Below are 22,205 nucleotides of genomic sequence, written 5' to 3'. Positions count from 1 at the left end.
ATGGCTCAGATTCCTGGGTTAAATCATCAGACTCTGGCTTTTAATGCCACTGCCCCTGGAACAGTACAGTTTTGTTCAAATTAAAATGATAAATGGATTTTCTGAGTTATTTTTAATAAGCACTGGGGTTTTTCAGTACTGAATCTCTCACTTTAAGTGCGCCATTAGTTCACAGTAAATTGTTACTCATATTTAAGTAAGAGTAATAAGCTTGTTTCAGTCACACTCCGCACTGACTGTTGTCGTGCATATTATTGTTTGGCAAAAAAAACATGATGAGGACAATATATTTTGTCTTTTTTTTCTATATTTTTTCCTTTTCCTACCATTCGAGTCAGTCAGTATGAATGCACAAGTTACAAAGTGAGAAAAACTGGACTATGTTCTCTGTTTTTACTTAACCGAAACATGTATTTGTTTGTCCCACTGTCTTTGAAATGAATTTGTTTCCTCTTATTTTTCCAGCTGCGATCAGCAACCTCCTCTCCTCATGATGATGTCAACTTGGGACCTTCGGCAAATCCACAGTCAGTATACCTGCACTTACACAAATATACTACTTATGATTATGGCATGCAGAAAACAACCCAGCAGAAATACATTATTCAATACTATCCTGTTTTTTACCAAATCAGAAACTATCTGAGATTATAATTATTACCATTTCTTTTCTTTTCTTTTCTTTTTTTTATGTAATTACTTACTTTCCCAGTGTATTTCCTGTACAGCAATACTTTAAAGTTTGTAAACCCATTTGAATTTGATCAGTTTCTTCATACATGCTGTACAAATGGACTTCTAAAAATAAATTGTGAACATTTTAAAAAGAAATTTGCACATCAGGTCCTTCCTCGTGAATCTTACTTCCTGAAAACTTGAGACTTGTCTCAAAATGCAACTAAAAAGAGAATTCAGTACATTTGAAAATCCTGTAAATACATAGAAAACATTTTTTGATCATCTTGAATTTGATGGCAGGAATAAAAGTTGGCACAAAGCCATGTTTATCACTGTGCCGCATTCTCCCCTCTTTTAACAGCAATGTGTAAAACTTTGGGATATGAAGAAATCATTTGCTAAACTTTTCGGATATTACTGTTGCCCCGACAGCTGAGAGTCGTCTTTGTTATATTGACCTTTTGTGATGCTTCAGATGTTGTCTGTAGTTGTAAGGTCTGGACTGCAGGCAGGCAAGCTCAGCCCCCAGAATATTCTACTAACAGAGTTATATTGTTGGAGTAGAGATAGTATGTTCAGTTCAGGAGGCCCTGATGCGCCACAAGACCATCAGAGATGCAGGTATTTGAATTGAAAGCTGATTACAAACCAGATGGTTCCAGAAAACAGATTTTCTCTTTGCTCCAGTCCATTTGAACCATTTTAAATGAACATCGGCCCATAGAAGACATTTCTGAATCATGGCTTCTTCTTCACACGGCAATTTTTAACCTGCATTTATGGATGACATAGCAAAATGGTTTTCATAGACCTTTACATCTGGGAGAGTTTTTGAGCCCACGCAGATTAAAAAATTGCCCTACAAATAAGTCCTAAACTTTCCAGCATTACTGTATTTAAAAGAGAAATTTAGACAAACGAATCTCTGTTTTTTTTATACAAGGGGCTTTTTTTCACAATTTAGAAGCAAACAAAGCTCTTCAGAGGTTTTAAATAATATGGTGTGCAAAACAGCAACATGAATTTAATGGATTACTCTTTCTCTTGATTCAGTGCCAAACCCACTGACTTTGACTTTTTGGCTGTCATTGGTAAAGGGACCTTTGGAAAGGTAATGCCACAACAATTATTTATTGATCTCTTTGTTGTTGAGTGCATGTCCAGTTTTTGTGTTCTTTGTCTTTCATTCAGCTCACATATTCACCTGGACAGACTCCTAGGTTAATTTTTTTTTTTTTTTTGTAAACGATCAAACAATAGACAATTGATGTTATTTCAGGGACATTTAATCTAATAGTTACACTCTCTGAAAACATCTACTAAGCAGAATAGACAGAATACAGAGAATAAGAAAGAACACTGAACAACAGGGACCTGCTCCTGAGCAGAGTCAGAAAGAGCCTGCATGCCAACTACTGATCAAAATGTTCTGTTTTCATGAATCATTAACTGTAAACTTCATAAAGGCCTCATATGTGCCCCTGGATGTCATCAGTCAATGACAATGTCAAATATAAACCTATATCTCCCAGTATGCTGTGAATTCTGGCCTTCTTTTCTTATTACTATATGAAAACACTGCAAGTGCTTTAAAAAAAAAAAAAAGGATTTTTATCTTTTCACGAAGATCTCTCATATTTCTTAGTTTTCCATTTTCCACTAAACTTCTCTTTGCATTGTTTGCACTTCTTTGATGAAATGTCCTGACAGCAGTGTGTCGAAATGCTGGTGCACATTGTTTACTAAACAAACCGCTAACATGCAAACCATCATGCAGGTCCTGCTCGCTAAGCTCAAAGCCGACAACAAGTTCTACGCGGTCAAAGTGCTGCAGAAGAAAATCATCTTAAAGAAAAAGGAGGTACTTATTCTATTTGTATTCAGCAGTGAATCAATTTTAACCCAACATTAACACAAACCCAATCTCATTGAAACTGAAAAAAATGGCCCATTCATCTAAAAGGTTTTTGATTTAACAGTTTGATGAAACTTTTCGTTTGAATTCACTCAGATTAAAATGTTTAGAAAAACTTAACTTCATTTCTGCTCAGACCCAGGGAGTCCAGGGAGTCCAGGAAGTTGATTTTATGGGTAAAATTAGTGTTCTCTGTGATGCGTGCATGTATGTATGCTTATTTGTGGGTGTGTGGTATGATTAGTATCTTTTAGGAGTTATTAGTAAGCAGTCTTCTGACCTAGCAATAGGATCTGAAACTTATCTAATCTACAGCTTGTTCTGTACAAAGGACAGACTTTACAACCCCCAGAAAGTAAACTGGTACACTTTTATGTTTGTCAGTCAACACTGACATTATCAGATCAACACTCCTCTTCTTCTTGTTTGGAGTGCCTTCTTTTTTTGCTTAAGTTAAATTGTTTACATGCTCTTTGGAAAAGATAATGGTTGGCTTGCCTCATCATATTCTTTTCAAGTTTTTTTTTCATCTGAAAATTTAAATTCAGATATTAACATGAAAACATATAAGTATTGTGGTCTTTTTGACTCATACCCTTTTACCTCATTTTATTTGTCTTGTTTTTTGTCCTTATGTCATCCATGCTACTTGTCTGACACAATTAGTTTTTATCAGTTTGACTTATGTTTCTTTTAATAAACATTTTACACCGCATTACTGAATAATAATATTCACTAAATAAATCTTAATATATGATACTGCAAAAGTATTATTTACATTATAAGCAATGAAATAAACAGAAATTCTAACATTTCCAGGAGTTTTAAAGTTTGCCGTTTTGTTGTGAAAATAAATTTATTTTAAATTATTTTATGATCAGGTACTAAAATTAGATTCAACTGACTAAAGTCCCAGCTGATTTAAACTGCTGGCAGGCAAATAACTTGAATAGAAAGAAAAGTAACCGTGTGATATCTACTGCACATCTAAAATACTAAAAACCCAACAAAGATGGCCATTTAAGACATGAGCATGAAGAGGAATCCTTCATGTGGCTCTCCTCATCCACAAGCATGTGACCATAGTGACTATTCATAAATTTCCTTGTTACAATCAGGATTCTGTTTGCACTAAAAAAGATTGGCTGACAAATGTCAGCGGTGGTTGTTAGGGATTTTGCAGTTTTCTTAGAGAATGTTGGTTACTAGGGAAGATAAAATGGCTGTGAACTTGTCATAGAGTCTAGTAAATCCATGAACCATACGATAAACACGGAATGTGACACACCAAAAACTTAATGATGTGCTGGTAGTGTTTGGAAATATTTGGACTTATACGTGGAAAAATTAACGGTAAATACGTACAAGCTTTATTTTTCTTTACGTGTGTTTTACTGTGTTCTTCATTTTAAAAAAATCCGTAAAGACTATCAAGACAATATTGTAAATATTATAGAATTTGTATACACTATTGTTGTAATAGATAGATAGATAGATAGATAGATAGATAGATAGATAGATAGATAGATGTGTGCGTGCTTGATTTCTTTCTCTTTTTTCCCCTCAGCAAAAGAACATTATGGCAGAGAGAAATGTTCTGCTGAAGAGTCTGAAACACCCATTTTTGGTTCGGCTCCATTACTCCTTTCAAACCTCAGAGAAGCTCTACTTTGTCCTCGATTACGTAAATGGAGGAGAGGTACGTGTTTCACAGTTAAAAAAGATAAAGTCAGGACAATTCCTTTCTTTAAAATACAGACTTAATTAAACTTAGTCAAAACTGAAGTGAGTTTATGCTAAAACACAAGTCAAGACTTTTTAAATGCAATATTTCACTTCTACAGACATATACAGACACTTTTCTTTGTTTGAATATTTTTTTACTTTTTATTGAGTTTATTTGATCTTCATCTTCATGCCGCTTATCTGGGGTCGGGTCGCGGGGGCAGCAGCCTAAGCAGGGAAGCCCAGACTTCCCTCTCCCCAGCCACATTTGCCAACTCTGCGGGGGGGATCCCGAGGCGTTCCCAGGCCAGCCGAGAGATATAATCCCTCCAGCGTGTCCTGGGTCTTCCCCGGAGTCTCCTCCCAGAGGGACGTGCCTGGAACACCTCACCAGGGAGGCGTCCAGGAGGTATCCTGACCAGATGCCCGAGCCACCTCAACTGGTTCCTCTCGTTGCAGAGGAGCAGCGGCTCTACTCTGAGCCCCTCCCGGATGACCGAGCTACTCACCCTATCTCTAAGGGAGAGCCCGGCCACCCTGCGGAGGAAACTCATTTCAGCCGCCTGTATACGAGATCTCGTTCTTTTGGTCACGACCCACAGCTCATGACCATAGTTTATTTGATCTATTCTATAGAAATAGTTATAAAATAATATATAGTCATATTTATATAGTAAAAAATATTTATTAAAATGGACGAGTATCATTTTCCTGTCCTGATTATGAACGTGAAATTTTATTCTAAATTCGTTTATTCTTCAGTGAGTGGCAGTGTGTTGGGTCACTTTAATATTGTCCACAGAAGGTGCAAAGTTGAAAATATACCATCCTAACTTATAAATATACTAGAAAACAGTCTTTGCATCATAGGGTTAACTTTGAAAAATGATGTGTCCAAACTTATGAGTGGCTGTATATACTTAGAAATTAGGATGGATTTTCATGGTGTAAAGCTAACAAAAGTTTTGTCCTGACTGAGTTAAACATGCATTTATTGACCACAATATTAGGTAGACATGTTTAGTTTTTCACACAAAACACTAATCAGCCAGTCTCATGGCAGAAACTCACTGCTTCTAGTCATCTAGACTTGGTCAAAATGACCTACTGAATTTCAGAGCAAGCACCAGCATGAGGAAGAATTTCCAAATTTTCTTTTTATTTAGCATTTCCAGAACTATTCAGCTCCCATCTAATGCATTTTGACTCATTTTTGCCCTTTTCGGCATGAGGAATGAATTTAGGATACTTTGAACCAGGCATGGTTGTTGGTTTAAGATGGACAACTCTGATTAAAAACTGCTGGGATTTTCACACACAACCATCTCAATTTACACAGAATGACTAGAAAAATGAAAAAATATCCACTGAGCAACAGTTGAATCTGAATCCAAATGATTTGTTGATGACACAGGTTAAAGGATAGTGGACAGACTGGCTTGAGATAATAAAAATACAATAATATCTTAAATGAGCTGGGAGAAGTAGACTAACTATATTGATAATAACATAGGAAGAAACTGTAGAGACATGCCATTCCACTGTCTTCTTTTTCTTTTGAAGTATATATATATATATATATATATATATATATATATATATATATATATATATATATATATATATATATATACATATATATATATATATATATATATATATATATATATACATATATATATATATATATATATATATATATATATATATACAGTTTATACAGTCTCTACAGTTTCTTCCTATGTTATTATCAATTTAGTTATCCTCATCCTGTTGTTGTTTATACAGTCCATTTCTCCCAGCTTATCACTATATATATATATATATATATATATATATATATATATATATATATATATATTTATAGTATTTTATTGTCTTCATTCTATATGTCCAAATTTGCTACATGTTGTTTAAAAAGAAATAATAAAAAGAAAGTTTTAAAAATCTAACCATTCATTATAACCAAAGCATGCAGGATACCATCTCTGAATGCACAATTGAATTGAATCCTGAAGCAGACAGGCTACGGCAACAAAAATACCACCAGCACGATTTGCAAAGGCTCACCAAACAGGGACAATAAAAGACTTCTGATGACTTTTGTGCATTGATACGCACATTCAGATGGTTGGTTCAGAATATGACAACATGGATCCAGCTTGTCTTGTATGAACTGTTCAGGCTGCTGCTGGTGGTATTATGGTGTGGGGAGCATTTCTTTTAGACCTCTTAGCACCAAATTTACTAAATTATGGACCAAAATTAGGGAGGAATTTTTCACACACCTTGCTCAATCTTTGCCATGAAGAAGGCAGTTCAATATTAGCAGCCCGATACTAGCTAGATGTAATAAATAGACTGACTAATGAGTCGCTAGTAAAAGCAATATAATGCAGCTGAAAATTATGACAGACGATTTTAGAAATAGTTTTTCTTTTTCCCCCTTCGATATGCAAGTAATTCAGTGGATCAGCCAACACGTTGGTGGCCTTGTTGGAGACAGCACTTCCATAGCAGGTCTTGCTGTGGTTGTAATATAAACACTCCCTGGTTTGCTGATCAATCATAGATCCTGTTATTTTGTTTCCACTCATCATCATCATACTTCCAGTTATTAATTTCTCATTCTTTTAATTCTCCCCTCATCTCTTTGTATCTATCCTTAGTTGTTCTTCCACCTTCAGAGAGAGAGGTGTTTCCCGGAGCCCAGGGCAAGGTTCTACATATCTGAAGTGGCAAGTGCAATCGGCTACCTTCACTCTCTCAACATCGTCTACAGGTCTGATGGAAATTTTACATATTTGTGAAAATACCAGGCTTTTTCACCAGTATTAGATCACTTTATGACCAGCTTTTTCTTGTTCTCTGCAGAGATCTGAAGCCAGAGAATATCCTTTTAGACTCTCAGGTAAGTCCACTCAGAATAAAACTTGGATTTCTCTATTTTTGGTGCTGGTGTGTATTGTTTGTATTCTTTGTGCACAGGGCCATGTGGTACTGACAGATTTTGGCCTGTGCAAAGAGGGTGTAGAACCAGAGGGAACCACCTCAACTTTCTGCGGTACTCCAGAAGTGAGTAAACACTATGTAAAACTATTAGGTTGTGCAGCAGATAAGACAAACTTATTTAATCATTTTTAAGTTTGACTGAGATGAAGATTTTGTTCAGTAATATAAAAATTGGTTTAATAGCAACAACAATATACACCCAAATTATATTCATCCGTGTTTATAGAGTTATAATTCTTTTGTTTTCTGTTCTGTTCGCTCTGTCTGAAGTACTTGGCACCAGAGATTCTCCGGAAAGAACCATACGACAGGACAGTGGACTGGTGGTGTCTGGGAGCAGTTCTTTATGAGATGATCTTCAGCCTGGTATGTGTATTTGGCAGTGTAATATATAGAGCATCGTTTTGATCAAATTTAGACATTAAAAATCTTACTTTTTTATTCATATGCTGACTGCAAGTAGTTGCATGAGACCTCTTGTTTGTTTACGTGTACAAAGATGTACTCAAATAACTCAACAATCATATCTTTTCTGCAGGCTTTTTTCCCCACTTGCAACAGATTCTACAGTGGGATCATCCACAAAAATCTTCTCACTGCTTAGTCCGTTAACTTTTTGAGAATTATTTTCCTGAATCCTTGGTGGTTAAAGAAAGCTTTAACGTACCATGGTTCAGGAATAAACACATCTGCTATTGCAGAAGTCATAAGATCAAATATTGTGTTTTTGTTTATCATTTTTAACATCCCTACAAAAATCCGCTTGAATTTCTTTTAAAATTCTTCTTTCTTCTTGAAGCAATGCCACATAAGTTTCCGACTTTAAACCCCTGAGCTTCTGAGTTGCTTTGATTACACATAACCTTCAATATGCAGATTTCTGTAGCTGTAATTGCCCTGCAGTGTTCCAAGGATGAGAAGTCACTCTTCACAATTTTGTGTTATCACTTAGAGCACCACATGACAGCTGCATTTGCTATGCTACACACCAGCAACCAGCATTGGATGTTTATCGGCTGAAATGAGCTCAGGGAAGAGACATAATGCCAGATAAATGCCAACTTAGCCTTCATTAGGAGGAGGAGATACAAAAATCTTCCAGAGTTTTGTACTGTGCTAACATTGGGATAGTTAGGTTTTATATTAAATATGGTCTTTTTCAATATTATGATATTAATGCGCTGGATTTTGCTTCAGCCTCCATTCTACAGTCGTGATGTTAGTGAAATGTATGATGGGATCCTCCACAAGCCACTGCCACTGCCTGCAGGGAGTTCTGAGACGGTTTGCTCTCTGCTAGTCGGTCTTCTGCAGAAAGACCCACACAGACGCCTCGGGGCCATCGCTGACTTTGTAAGTGTGGCATGTTAAAAAAGTGTGCTTTATGTCTTTAATGTCAGTGATCCAACGTTTGCATTAAATACTGCATTATTTAAGGAGTTTTCATACATTTTCCTAAATGTATAAAGACTTTTTGAAGGGAACATTCGAGAGGACTTTTTCCTAATAGTGTTGTATTTGCAAAAGCTTAAAGTTGAGCACCAGTGGTGCTGATAAAAGTTTATTTAAATCCATACACAATTTTAGGTTATATAAGGTTAGGACTATAGACTTAAATATATGTAACTCTTCTGTCTTTTTTATTTTATTATTCCCATAGTTAGAAATCAAGAACCACCCCTTTTTTTCTCCAATCAACTGGGATGATCTTTACCACAAGAGAATCACTCCTCCTTACAACCCAAATGTGGTGAGTTGTTTCAGTCTGCCTGCCTTTAAACTAATAAAAGTAGCATGTTTATGTTTATCCAACAAAAACCTAAACTCTCAATTATCTTTCAGATTTTCACACATCTGTTTGTTCTGTATTTTTTAATGATTACTCAAAGTTTGACTCACTGGGACTCACATTTGGTTTCCAGTTATCATTTAATAGAAATCATAAGCAACATCAGTTACTTTAGTTTAGAAGGAGGCTTTGCATGAGGGGGGCTGATCATATGGGACATGAAGAAAAACAGGAAACAACATGGATTGCACTTTATACATAATATGTACAATGAAACAGTACTGTATACTTCATCTCATGCAGTCCTGCTGTTGCTAACATCTTTTTCTCATAGCAGTTGTGCTGTAATGAGGGAATAGTTCTGTCCTTGTTCAGCTGTCTGGTTTCCTTTGATTATTCATGCTGATCCAAATAACTCAGTATAGTGCTCTGTCAGTGTATGCTATCTAAATGGCAAGCTAGCATCACAAGCACAAAGAAGTTACAACTGGGTAGTTATTTACATTGGTGTTTTCCACTGTTTCAGCTTATAATTACACACATGCCAGTTCAGGTTTGTTATTACATCCGCTTTTGCTTCCCAGATCAATGAACTTTGACTTCATACACTGTTCAGTACCACACTATTCTATTAAGGATGTTATGAGGCAAACGTTTGAAAAGTGAGGACTTCATAGGCAGTATGTTTTTATCTTTATGGATTTTTTTATTCTTGTCATTTATGTTTGTGTTTTTCTATATTTTAATATCTTTATTGTCCTTTGTGGAGATTTTTTGTGATGTTTATCTGTGTTATTCAAGAAAGTGTGCCTTACTTTATCATGTACATTTATTTTCTTTCAGCGCGGCCCAGCTGACACTCAGCACATAGATCCAGAGTTCACCAGGGAAATGGTTCCTAACTCTGTGGGTCGGACCCCTGAGTTTAACGCCGGAACCAGCTCCAACAATGCGTTCAATGGGTTCTCCTTTGTCGGCAATGAGGATAGCTTCCTGTGAGGCATAAATATTTTAATTATAAGGTGTGGTTTATTTAAATGTGGTTGACATAGGGGACAATTTATTTTTTAAGTTGAGATTTTCCAACTAAACCATCTTAAAACAACTCCTTGTGTGAAACTGCCAGAACCCTCATGGCACGGTGCAGAGAGGGAGTGTGAAGGGTAGGAAGACATGTAGAGTTGAAATGACAATTTTTGGTTTATAATCCAAGTGATTTTTACTCTACTCATCAAATATCAAACAAACAAGAAGTCTGATTCTGGTAGGAGTTGTTTGTTCTTAGTCTTTTGCATAGAACCTTCCTACATGGTGCCTGCTTAAAATGAAACTTAAAGCACAACATTGTCTTTCCATCTTAAGTCAAAAGTCAACTCTATCGCTCTGAAAGGCCATTGACAAAAAGGTTATAAAACTGTCTTTTTGGCATCAGTTATAAATACATGTATTTATTATGCTTGCATTTGTTTAAGTCAAACCATTGCCAATGCGGGGACAGCCTCCTCGATCTACCTTATTACACTGTAATATTCATAAATGGAAACATTACACCATGGCACAGGAGCAATATCAGGTAAAGCCTCCTATTCAGTATTGGCCCTTATAATTACTATTATTTAGTACAAAAAGTACAGAGTTTGTTTATGTAACTATATTAACCAACATGTGACATATGTTCCTTTGCATATGACTGACAGTCAACAGTGATGCTGTCTTCAAAATGTTTTTCTTTTTGTAAAAGGGCCAAAATAAAATTTAAATTCAAGGGCAATGTAAAAAAAAAAAAAACTAATAGGTATAAAATTTCTATGTGACCAAGGTGAAAAACATAATCACTGCAGTGGTCTTGTTTCTCACATAGTTCATTGTCATGTCTTAATTTTCAAACGGATGTACTGATGTTCAAAAATTATACATGATTATGTTGTGGATTAGAGCATGTTTTTTCTGTACTGTAACTGCGGAATGTAAAGTGAAATCTCTATACACAATTATTTTAGTCTGTATATAGCAAATCAATTAATGTAATGTGAGCCCGATGTAGCCAACATCTGTAAATAAATAGTAGCTGCTTTTCTATAGTTTTTATTACTGTGCTATGCTCATTATGTCAGTGCAAAACCAAGAAGTGCCATTAAGTTAGTAATGGATTGTGCAATGTCCTGACTGTGAGTGATGCAGTTATAAAAAGTTTATTTTTAGTTATCTCAATTGAAAATTAATGTGAAGGTTTGTTTTAACATCTGGTATTAAACAACATATCAAAAGTTCTGACTTAGTTCAATCAACCTTCTTATAAAATGTTTTATCTGCACCTTTCATATGTTTTTTTTTCTTTGAAAGCAAACACACTTACAGTGAAATAACCACTGGTTTTATTTTGTGACAAGTATGATTTCTTCAAATGGTCTTCTGACCTTAAAAACAGAAACACTGTGTTCAAAGCTGTTCTTTCCTGACTGAATGGAGAAGCTGATGTCATTATAGGGTTAGGCTGCCACCGGCATAATCAAAGCGAACTGATGACAGCAACAGGAAAAATCCATGCATGTGTCTCTGTTCACAGAAGACCTGTTAGTGGTGTAGCTGTCAAAACATTTACATTTTTGAATGAACAACATCTTAGGTAACCAGGACAAGAATGATTCAATATAAAGAATACATTTATTTTCATGGTAAATGTAAATGTCTAAAATGTTATGGGAATAATAATAATATTAATAATAATAATATTTTTTTTCCCCAAAGCAAAATAAATGAATATACAATATATACATTACATACCCTGAAGAAGGCATAAGCTGAAATGTGTTTGTGTATTTTTTATGACGCTTTTCCATTTTGATTAAGGGCATTTTATTCTACACCACTTTGAGTGCCTGGACCTGGATTATTCTGCCAGTTTTCAGAATTTGAATTGTCTCCTTGCTCTCAAGCGCTTCCTCCATGAGCACCAGTGGTTTGAAGGATACCTGCAGCGCACCTGTCATCTTTTCTTCTTTCAGCCCTAATGTTCCTTTGATAACATTTATTCATTCATTTTCCAAACCGCTTGATCCAATTCAGAGTTGTGGGGGAAGCTGGAGCATTTCCCAGCTGTCTTTTTGGGTGAAGGCAGGGTACACCCTGGAAAGCTCGCCAGTCCATCGCAGGGCCACACAGAGACAAACAACCACTCACGCTCACACTCACTCCTACGGGCAATTTAGAGTAACCAATTAACCTAACATGCATGTCTTTGGACGGTGGAAGGAAGCCTGAGTACCCAGAGAGAACCCACGCATACACAGGGAGAACATGCAAACTCCACAAGAAAGGCTACTGACCAAACCCCAACACAGCCAAGGATCGAACCAGGCCACTGTGCAGCCATCTTTTGATAACAATGATACTAAAATATTAGTGGTTACATCTATATTTAGGACATTTGATTTATCCTTTACTGTCTGCTTAAAATATTTTTGCACCCAAAATTCTAAAACAGATTTCAATTATAGAATTATATCTCAATTGCTTGTTTTTGTTGTAATTAGCTTGTACCTAAATATTTCAAGTACATTTAAAGCAGAACACTTCTATGATGTCATGTAAAGAGACTCCTTCATGATTTAAAAAAATGCTAATGAATTTTTTTTTTGTTTTATAATAAGGCATAAAATGTATTATGTAATAATGGGACGTGGAAATTGAAACCTTAAGTGGAGAAAATTTAACTGGAGTGTTATTTTGCTAAAAAACTTTCCGGAATTTTATTTATCTGACTACACATCTTTATCTTCTGCTGCACATGACATGTCAAAGTAATTTAGTAACTGAGTAATTTTGACTTTAAGTCAAACATAATCAGACAAAGTGAAGCAGTGGTCTAACCAGCAGAGTTTTTCATTTACATTTTTCAGGTAAAATCAAGCAGTATACAATCAAACCTGTTCACTTGTAGAAAAAAGATGAACACTTTAACACCTGCACTGCTGTACAACTGCTTCACTTAGTGGCGTGAATGAAATATGCAGTCAAACACAAAGTCGTCCTCAAATGGAAAGGTATTCAAATTTGAGGACAGCTGTAAATAAGAAAGCAGCAAAAGTCAAGGGGAAATATACAAGCACAAGTCTGAAATAAACAAAGGTTTTCAAAGAATCTAAGTAGTTCAGTGGAAAACAAAATTGATCAAGTTTTGCATATAAAGTGTAAACTATGCATCTACCTGTGCCTTCCTTAATGTAACAAAATAATAGTGTAACACAATGCTAACAAAAAAAGTTAAGTCTGCCCTTACCACTAGTTATAGTTCAGTCCATGTTCATATAATAAATTATATAAGCTACAGCAGCAGTTTCTATTGCATTTTGAATCTATTTTACCACTATTAGATATATGCCTATCTTGTTAAGAAGTGTTGCTAATAAAAGCTATTTAAGACATTTAACTTTTGATAACTACTAACATATTTTAGCACAGCCTATTTTAAACATATAATAAATTTCTTAATCATGTTCATTTATGATCTTTTATTACATATGAATCATGTATCTGTATTGTTTTTAAATGTACTACATAAGGTAAAATGAACTTAATGAGCTTAGCTACATAGCATGTAGCCAAACAGAACTGTGTGTAACCCATCAATGATTTGTTTGTCAAGTGTCAATTCTGTTGAAAATGTTGGAATAGTGTTACACTATTGTGCCTATTCTGTCCACAAATATTTGATCCACAGAATGTTTTTGAGCAAATTTATCAACATTTTTCTGGGAATAAAATACAGAATAAGTAACAGTCAATTAGCAATTGTTAGCCGTTGGCGTCGATTGGAACCGTTGGTCACGTGGTTAGTTTCCGGAGTGTGTGTTACCTCGCTGCTGCTGCTGTGCTGTTGAAAGGACCGTAAAACAAATTGTCTCTCCCGGGTAGATTTCAGCTGATACATTACGTATTTCAATATCTGATACCAATTTTATGCAACATATGCAGATGGATCTTTCATAATTTCACCAAATAACTTGTTTTAGCGGATGACCAGGTTTTCTGGCTGCCTCTGTTTTGCAGCTCGGTTAGCAAACACCACAGGGACACGAGAGGAATGTCGCGCGGGTAAGTGTGGGAACCATAGATGTGTTGAAATGTCCACGTTTTAAAATGAATGCATTATTGTGCTTTGCTTTGCTTTGGGTGCATAGTGCAACAGGAAAGCACATTGAAACGACTTCCTCTTTTAGCAGCAAGTCAAGTTGGACTGCTTTGTTTATTGTGTGGGACTGTGAGTGTTGGCTGTTCTCTCCCACCACGTCGTTTTACCTCTGTTGTCTGTTGTGTCATGGCAAGCTGGAGGAAAACTGAAACAGCGTGTGTTTCAAGAGCAGTCACACAGTCTGAAGTTTGAATAGGCATTTCTGTGGTTTCGTTTCAGACATGTTAGCCAACTGTCTCAATCTTTTGCATGCAAAAGGATGTAAAACGCTTAAATTTAGCTGTTGAAACTAGCAGTGGACAGGGTCGTTGTCTTGGCGCATAAACGCCACTGGGGGCGCCCTCGTTCCTCGACTGGCGTTTGATCAAGCGAGGACTTGGTGAACCGTGAGACTTGCTCGTCGTTTTAGCAGCTCGAAGTCAGGTGGTAATGTCATTTTTATTTGTAAATCGCTAATCACCACACCAGCTTTCTGGTCAAGATTCTTATTATAGACCAACTTTATGAGGAACCATGGTGTCTGACATTGACTATAAATCGTATATTCTTGACTTGTATTTTTTAAGCTATGGTAATTATATATTGACACGACTGTAATCTAGCCACAGTACTGGAAATTTTCATAAATCTGTGGCATAAAGTGCTTGTTAATCCTACAGCAGTGCAGTACAAACATGCGGTTAAGTTAGTGTTTAATAAATGTCATCAAAAACCATAAGCCGCATCATCGTCTTTTTTTGCGGTAGATATGTTGGCATATAATGAACAATGCATTGGCAGAGACGTTATTTATTTTGTCACCCTGTACTTTTGTGCATATTTATTATTTTGTAGCATGGCGGAGGTGGATGACAGTAAATTATCCAACGGGACAGATTCAGATGTTGTGGAGAAGAAGGACAGTCAAATCAAATGGAGCCAGGAAGAGGTAAGTGGGGGGAAAAAACTTTGAAAATGTTGATTTTAACATACTCATTAATTGAATTTAAACTTTCAATTGTGTCAGATATATTTGTTATATGCTGTTTAAACATTTCTTCTGATTGGCAGGATGAAAATCTTAAAATCCTCGTGAGCAATTTTGGGAAAAAAAATTGGAGCACCATTGCCAGTTTTTTCCCAGTAAGTTTTCTGTAAAGCAATATTTGAACTTTCTAAAACAGACACAGCATTATGACATTTTGTTAATCACGTTGATAAAGTACTTGTATGCGACCTGTCTTAGTACGAAATATGTCACCTCTCGCTTTGATAGGGGCGAACAGAAGCGCAGTGTATTGTCCGTTGGAAAAAACATCTCGATCCTGATTTGATCAAAGGCTTTTGGTCCAAAGAGGAGGATGAGAAGGTGAGATGAATAAAGATTGAGAGTAGTTGTTGCAGGATTGTATAATACACTTTTATTTTTTAGGTGAAATAAAAAATTTTGGGGAAAAATGTATTTAATCATAGCAGCCAAAAACAAGATACCTGAATGTATACATATATATCACTTACCAATGTACCAGTATGTAGAATGCACAAAAGTAGCATTTGATATTCATTTTTCTTGCAAATTTTGGCATAATGTACTTTTTGGATTTAAATGAGTTCAGTGCATGTCACATACTTTATTGCAGTTCCTTCTGTTTTTCAAACATGCACCATGTACTGCATTTGACAGGTTACAAAAAGCATGAAAGGTGCAACCAGTTGAAAATAACTGTGACAGGGCTGTGTATTATGTTTTTAAACTTTTTCATCACACACTCATGGGACCAATGATGGACTGTAAGAAGATATTTACATAATGTAACAAATTATGTAGGAAGAGAATGGCTGTAAAATTTATATTCATATTTGCCTTGGATGTTTTTGCATATGCATTTGGTTTGTATAGATTGCAGAGCTAGTGGGGAAGTATGGCACCAAAAGTTGGTCTCAAATTGCCAAGCACTTGAAGGGGAGGATGGGAAAACAGTGTCGTGAGCGCTGGCTTAACCACCTTGATCCGATGATCAAGAAAAGCAGCTGGACTGAGGAAGAAGATCTCATTGTCTACAAAGCCCATTCAGTTCTTGGCAACAGGTGGGCTGAGATTTCCAGACTTCTCCCTGGAAGGTGAGTCAAGTAGAAGTCATTGGTTTCCTAAAGTTTTATGAGTTGGATTATAGGCAGTCAGTTGTTTAATTTTTCGTGATATTTTGTTGGTATTTTTAACATAAGCCTGTTTTTATCTATTAAGAATTATTTTTGTTCTGATTATTTGGATGCCTTCTACAGATCAGATAACTCTGTGAAGAATCATTGGAACTCAACCATTAAACGGAAAGCCGAGTTGGGCTTGTTCAAAGAGGAAGCTGACACTATTTCCCTTGATTATCAACAGTTTGTGGAAGAAGAGGTACAGCACATAGAATTTAGTACTGTGTATTTTGCTGTTAATTTTCAGCTTGATAAAATGTGTAGTTTATGCAAAAGCAGCTATCTATATGAATGAGAATCAGTAATCTTTCTAGTTATATTTTTGTGATCGGCTTGTGTGTAAAGGTCAGTTGTACTGTTGATTTACATTATATGTTTGATAATAGATGGACTTCACATGTGACGTTGTAATAGATGGTGATCCGGGGACTCCTGAATTGGTAAGTTTACATTTTTTCTTTTATAAGTGGTATATGAAACATTATTGTAGAAAAAGCTTAACTGTATTGTTTTTAAAAAAAAAAAAAAAAAAAAAGCCACTTGCTGAGCTTGTTTTCACTCTGGTACTCTTGTTTGTTTCAGGTCAAGCCTGAGAGAACAAAGCAACAAAAGGAATATCAGAAAGAAAAACAGAGAAATGCTGTACAAATTTCACAGTTTTTGGCATCAAGGACAGATGTCTCCTCCCCTAGTCCCTCTTTGCCTCCCAGTTCAAGTTCCAGTCCAAGTTCTGGTATTGCAACATCAACCATGCCAGTTGACCAAAAAAAGTTTGCTGATGCAGCACTTAGGATGATTGCAGAGGACATGCTGTCCCTCAGGTGACTTGTGCTTCTTATTGCTGTCACTGTGTCCTTGTTGGGATATTTCCCAAAGTTGTCAGGTTAACAACGTATGTAATTTCCTGCATTTAAAAATAAGAGAAAGGACAAATACATTTATCTTCTTTTGTTTTCACAGTTTTATTGAAGGCACAGGCTTCAGATCATTCATGAATACTATCAATCCTGAGTACAATAAATTGTCCCAGCGCACCATGGCCCTGCAGCTCTATGAAGATGTGGAAAGAATCATCAAACCTCAGCTTATCCGTGACCTCAAAGCTTCCCTTGCCCGAACTAAAGATGGTGAAAAAGCCATTCATGTGACCTGTGATCTTTGGGCAGGTGATCCATCCCAAGAAGCAGAAGGCCCGATCCTTGTTGTGCAGCTCCATTTCATTAGTGATTCCTGGCAGGTCCGTCGTCCTATTGTGGCCTTCCGTCACCTCAGCCACAAAAACCTCAGCACTGCCGTGGCAAAAGAGCTTGAGGGTGTGCTACTAAGCTACGGCATTTTTCCTGAGAGCATTGGCTACATCTTTGCCAATCAGGCCAAAGAATTCTTAGCTGGAAACAATTTGTTCTGTGACTACAAAATTGTATGCTCATCTACCAGGGGAGAACCAGATGGAGATGAAATCTTGGCATTTCTGTCAGATCAGATGTCAGAAACAGAGTCCCCATTTTCAGATCTGCAGATTGGTACAAAGGCCACCTGTGTTGCCAAATCTTTGCAAATGGTGATCAAGGATGCCCTAAAAAATTCCAGAGTAGTCGAGAACTTGCTCTCCCAGGTCCACAATGTGGTGGCTTTCTTCAAGAGCAGCGCCTACTGGAGTGAGGTAGAAGAAACAATTACACATGACAATTTTAAATGTGTTTAAGTGTTGTTGTTACTTTTTCTTCAAAGGTATAAAAGGTGTACAAGGTCAAAAGTGTACAATAAAAGTCTGCACTTCTGTCCTTATTTTAGATTTTTAGATCTAGAATTAGGATAGCTCTGCAAAGACAACTTGCCTTAAATTTGGCTTTCATGTCACAGAGACTTAATTTATTCTCCATTGTTATAAATGTATAATATCTACGTAAAGGGTGTGATTTGTTGATGGCTTTTTCACATCTCATCTGACTGAAAACTTTACTGGCTGCTGTTGGCAGATATGGGGTAAAAAAGTATATGTAACAAATACATTTAGGACTTCTTGAATGTAGTTCATACAGTTTTGAAGCAACAAGTTTAAATAAATAAGATTCCATATATATATTAATTTTAAAAGCTTTATTTGTTTTTAAAGGTTTTGTCAAAGGAGTGCAACGTGTCTTTATGCCCATCCGCCAGTACCTGTCGCTGGAACTCCATGATGGTATCATTACGGCGAATGGTCCAGGAAAGTACCTGGAGCACTGTCATGACTCTCCTGGCCCAGGCTCGCATAGAGGCTACAGATACAGCCAGTGCACCTCCACTGGTCATGGTAAAGAGAGAGCAAGTGGTTGACATTCTGGGTCTACTTGAGCCATTTGAGGAAACTTTGCAGGTAAGATAGTAATTTAGTGAGAAATTTAGGGTCGCATTGAGTTACTGAAAATATCTGAGAATATGGGGTTAACTTTGACATCATGAAACTTTCATTTTCACATCTGTCTGCCTTTTTATGGTGTCATATTTTATTTTTCATTGTGCCACATAAGCAAACAGTCTTAGGAAGAAATGTTAATAGTGCTGTTATTGTTTATATAGATACCATTATCTTCAAAATTAAGGTGACTCATTTGCCATGCAATACTTTTTCTGCACTTTAGCCAGGTAGTCTATTTAGCAAGTCATAAATTTGGTTGGTAGACTGAATTATTTATTGTTCCTTAAAACATAGGTCTTGCAAGGAAATGGTGTCACCATTTCTCTCATCATCCCCTCCCTAATCGGACTTGATAAAACCTTGGAGAGTCGTGTCACCAACTACACCCACTTTTGCAAGGCTCTGCGCACAGGCCTCCAGGCACACTTCCAGTATTTCATTCACCAGAAGGACATAATCCTAGCTGCTGTTCTCGACCCAAGGATCAAATTGCAGGTACTGATTTTAGTAGAAAAGCACAACTGTTTTATTATATTGTCCTTCCTGTTTTTTTTTTTTCCCTAATCCACCAAGCAAATGAATAGATTTTATTATATTAGAATGGCTTTCATGTTGCATGGTAGAGTTTTAACTTGTGCTTGTTGATGTAGCAACTAATCGTGTTAACTGAGTGGTTTCCTGGAGTGTTTCTGTGACCATGTGGTATATCCTTTATACACTGTATGTTTTTAATACAATGCCACCTGAGGGATTGAAGATCATGGGCATGCAATGTTGGTTTCCAGCTTTCTGCTTTCATAGAGATTTCTTAAGATTCTTTAAAACTCGTGCTGATATTACAGACTGTAGATGATAAAAATCCTAAATTCCTTGCAATTGTACATTGAGAAACATTTTTTAAGATATTAGACTATTTGCAGTAATTCACAAAGTGGTAAATCTTGCCTCGTCCTCTGTGAACAACAGAGCCTTCCCGGGATGCTCCTTTTTATACCCAGTCATGACACTCTCCTGTTTCTAATTTACCAGTTCACCTGAGGAATGTTCTGAACTGGTGTTTTTAAGCATTCCTCAACTTTCCCAGTCTCTGGTTGCTGCTGTTTCTGCTTTTTGGAATGTGTTGCAGGCATCAGTTCAACATTAAATATCTTGTCTTTGTAGCACATTCAATTGAATTTAGGCTGAAAAGGATTTACAAATGGTGTTCTGTTTTTACTCAAGTATTACATGACATTTAAACTTCACTAGAATTGGGGCCGTCAACACACAGGCAGTTTTAAACATTAAACATAGATGATTCAGCTAAGAAATGCAAGGAAAGGAGGAAGAAGAGGAAAATAAAGAAATAAAGCACAAAATGAGTTATAGCAGGAGTCAATATATGACTTTGTTTTTATTGGCTGGTGAAAGCTTACAGTCCAGGTAGAATGTATAATAGATGCTGAATTAGCCAAAGATAGGAGCATGTTACGAAGAAAATGGCAAAAGCTCTGTTGTGGACTTTTAAGGAAAACATTTTTGTATATCTATTTTGAAAATGAACACTTTAACCATGCCTTCTTTCTTTTTACAGCCATTCTCTGACTCTAGTCCAGAAGCCCAGACCGAGTTCTTAAAAGCTCCTACAAAACATGAGGCTCGTGCTCTCCTAAAGTCTTCAATTGATAGCACAGAGCACTCTGCAACTTCCCCTCTGGAGGTAGATAAAGGGCAGACCGACAGTGAGTTGACAGAAAAGCAGGATGTTGGAGAAGAAAGCCAAGCCAGCACAGAGATGGAGCCAACTGGTGACAGCATAGACAACTGTGATGGAGTCAGTGGAAATAAACTCAAACGCAAGTCCATCTTCAGTTCTCTCCAGTCACCTGCAAAGATGTTAAAAATGTCACAGCTTGATGTGTACTTATCTGAACCACTGTGGAATGGCAACACTAGTATTCAATACTGGAAATCAGCCTCTATGTTCCCTCAGCTCCAAGACATTGCCAAGAAGCTGCTAGCATCACCAGCCACCTCTGGGGGCTTTGATCGGCTTTACCCAATGGCAACATGTATTGTGAAAGCCAAGAGGAATCGCCTGCCACCTCACACCACAGAAAGACTGCTTCTGTACAAAAACTCAATGAAGGTAAAGCCTGTTAAAAAGGCTAATGGGGTCGCAAAACACTGAAAAGTTGGGTTACAGCTTGGCCTGGTTTTTCTGTCCACAACCATAACACCTTACAGTGCTTCTTTTGAATTTTGATTATCAAATGTAAGTGTTCATAATGAATGGCTGTTTCTTCATTCCTTTTAAACAAGGTGGACTGCATTCAATAACTATGAATACAAACTTGTAATCTATGTACTACACTTAAGGAAAATGTGAGCCACAGGCCTTATTGTGATTTTGAGTCATTTTTGTGTATCTGATTGTTTCAAACTAAAACAGTTCCTCTGTAACCTTTTGTGTGCATTTGCTTGCTTGCCATCAATATAGAGCAAAATTAATTGTTAGAGCTTAAATATACACTTGGTAATTCAGAAATAAGAGAAATACAGAAATGAAAGTTTTTTTTCTTTTTTTTTTCCTTTTTTTTTTTTTTTTTTACTAAATTTCTTTCAAGGTAGAATATTTCAACTGTATGCTCCATCAATGTAAACATGTTAAATAATATGAATTTTCCAGCTGTATCCAAATGAATTGTACAATTAACAAAACTTTGCTTTCCTGTAGCTCATAACTGTGACGTACATATTGTATGCCTTGGGACACCTGGTTGCTAAAACATTCAAACTGTTTTTCCAGATTTCTTTAACACTATAGTGTATATTGTTTTTTTTGTTTTTTTTTAATAAATGGTAAACTTTTTTGTCAATCATGCTATTAGGATGCAGTTAAATATTTTCTTAATGTTAAGTATGCCAATGTTTTTTATTTTAGTTTGAGACATGATCATTTTTGTAGTTTAACGTGTAACTTTAAGTAAACTTTTTAACAAACTCATATTCATGTTACATGACAGCTAACTTTTGAATGCAGTAATTATCAGTATTATGCAGATAAACATGGTTATTTGCATGAAATGGTCAAAGGAATGTATTTATATGAAATAAAGTTTTCTTTGTTTCTTGTATTTGTGTACTATAGTTCCTGTGTTTGTAAGTCCAAATTTATGTAGTCACTCCACTATATATTAATAGTAACAAATAGTAATTAAAGGAAGAAATTACATTTTTAACAAATATTTTTATACCAAGAATTTCCCTGGCGATGAAAAAAAGACTTAACTTCCGAGTTGTCTGCGATTGGCTGATAACGCCACGCGAT

At 36.2% G+C, this 22,205-nt stretch overlaps 2 protein-coding genes across 2 annotated transcripts; both read left to right on the top strand.

Moving 5' to 3' along the window:
* Window positions 1-10,118, top strand: sgk2a (serum/glucocorticoid regulated kinase 2a; the record flags this gene model as incomplete). Its single annotated transcript, XM_079238461.1, has 12 exons — window positions 1-63; window positions 466-527; window positions 1,732-1,789; window positions 2,456-2,539; window positions 4,161-4,292; window positions 6,988-7,100; window positions 7,193-7,229; window positions 7,307-7,393; window positions 7,601-7,696; window positions 8,528-8,683; window positions 8,991-9,080; window positions 9,963-10,118. 12 exons carry the CDS (start codon window positions 1-3, stop codon window positions 10,116-10,118), a joined length of 1,134 nt encoding a protein of 377 aa, XP_079094587.1.
* A 3,985-nt stretch (window positions 10,119-14,103) lies between these two features.
* On the top strand, window positions 14,104-21,065 carry mybl2a (v-myb avian myeloblastosis viral oncogene homolog-like 2a; the record flags this gene model as incomplete). The annotated part of the gene is made up of 12 exons (XM_079238460.1): window positions 14,104-14,213; window positions 15,145-15,238; window positions 15,361-15,432; window positions 15,566-15,658; window positions 16,190-16,410; window positions 16,573-16,693; window positions 16,881-16,934; window positions 17,077-17,315; window positions 17,455-18,157; window positions 18,611-18,853; window positions 19,190-19,390; window positions 20,469-21,065. The coding sequence occupies exons 1-12, from the start codon at window positions 14,203-14,205 to the stop codon at window positions 21,063-21,065; spliced, it is 2,649 nt and encodes an 882-aa protein (XP_079094586.1). The 5' UTR covers window positions 14,104-14,202.
* Between the last annotated feature and the right edge of the window lie 1,140 nt (window positions 21,066-22,205).

The sequence above is a fragment of the Telmatherina bonti genome (genome assembly GCF_933228915.1).
Source record: "Telmatherina bonti genome assembly, chromosome: 4".
In the NCBI taxonomy this organism is placed as follows: domain Eukaryota; kingdom Metazoa; phylum Chordata; class Actinopteri; order Atheriniformes; family Telmatherinidae; genus Telmatherina; species Telmatherina bonti.
This window is presented reverse-complemented; position numbering and strand designations above follow the sequence as displayed.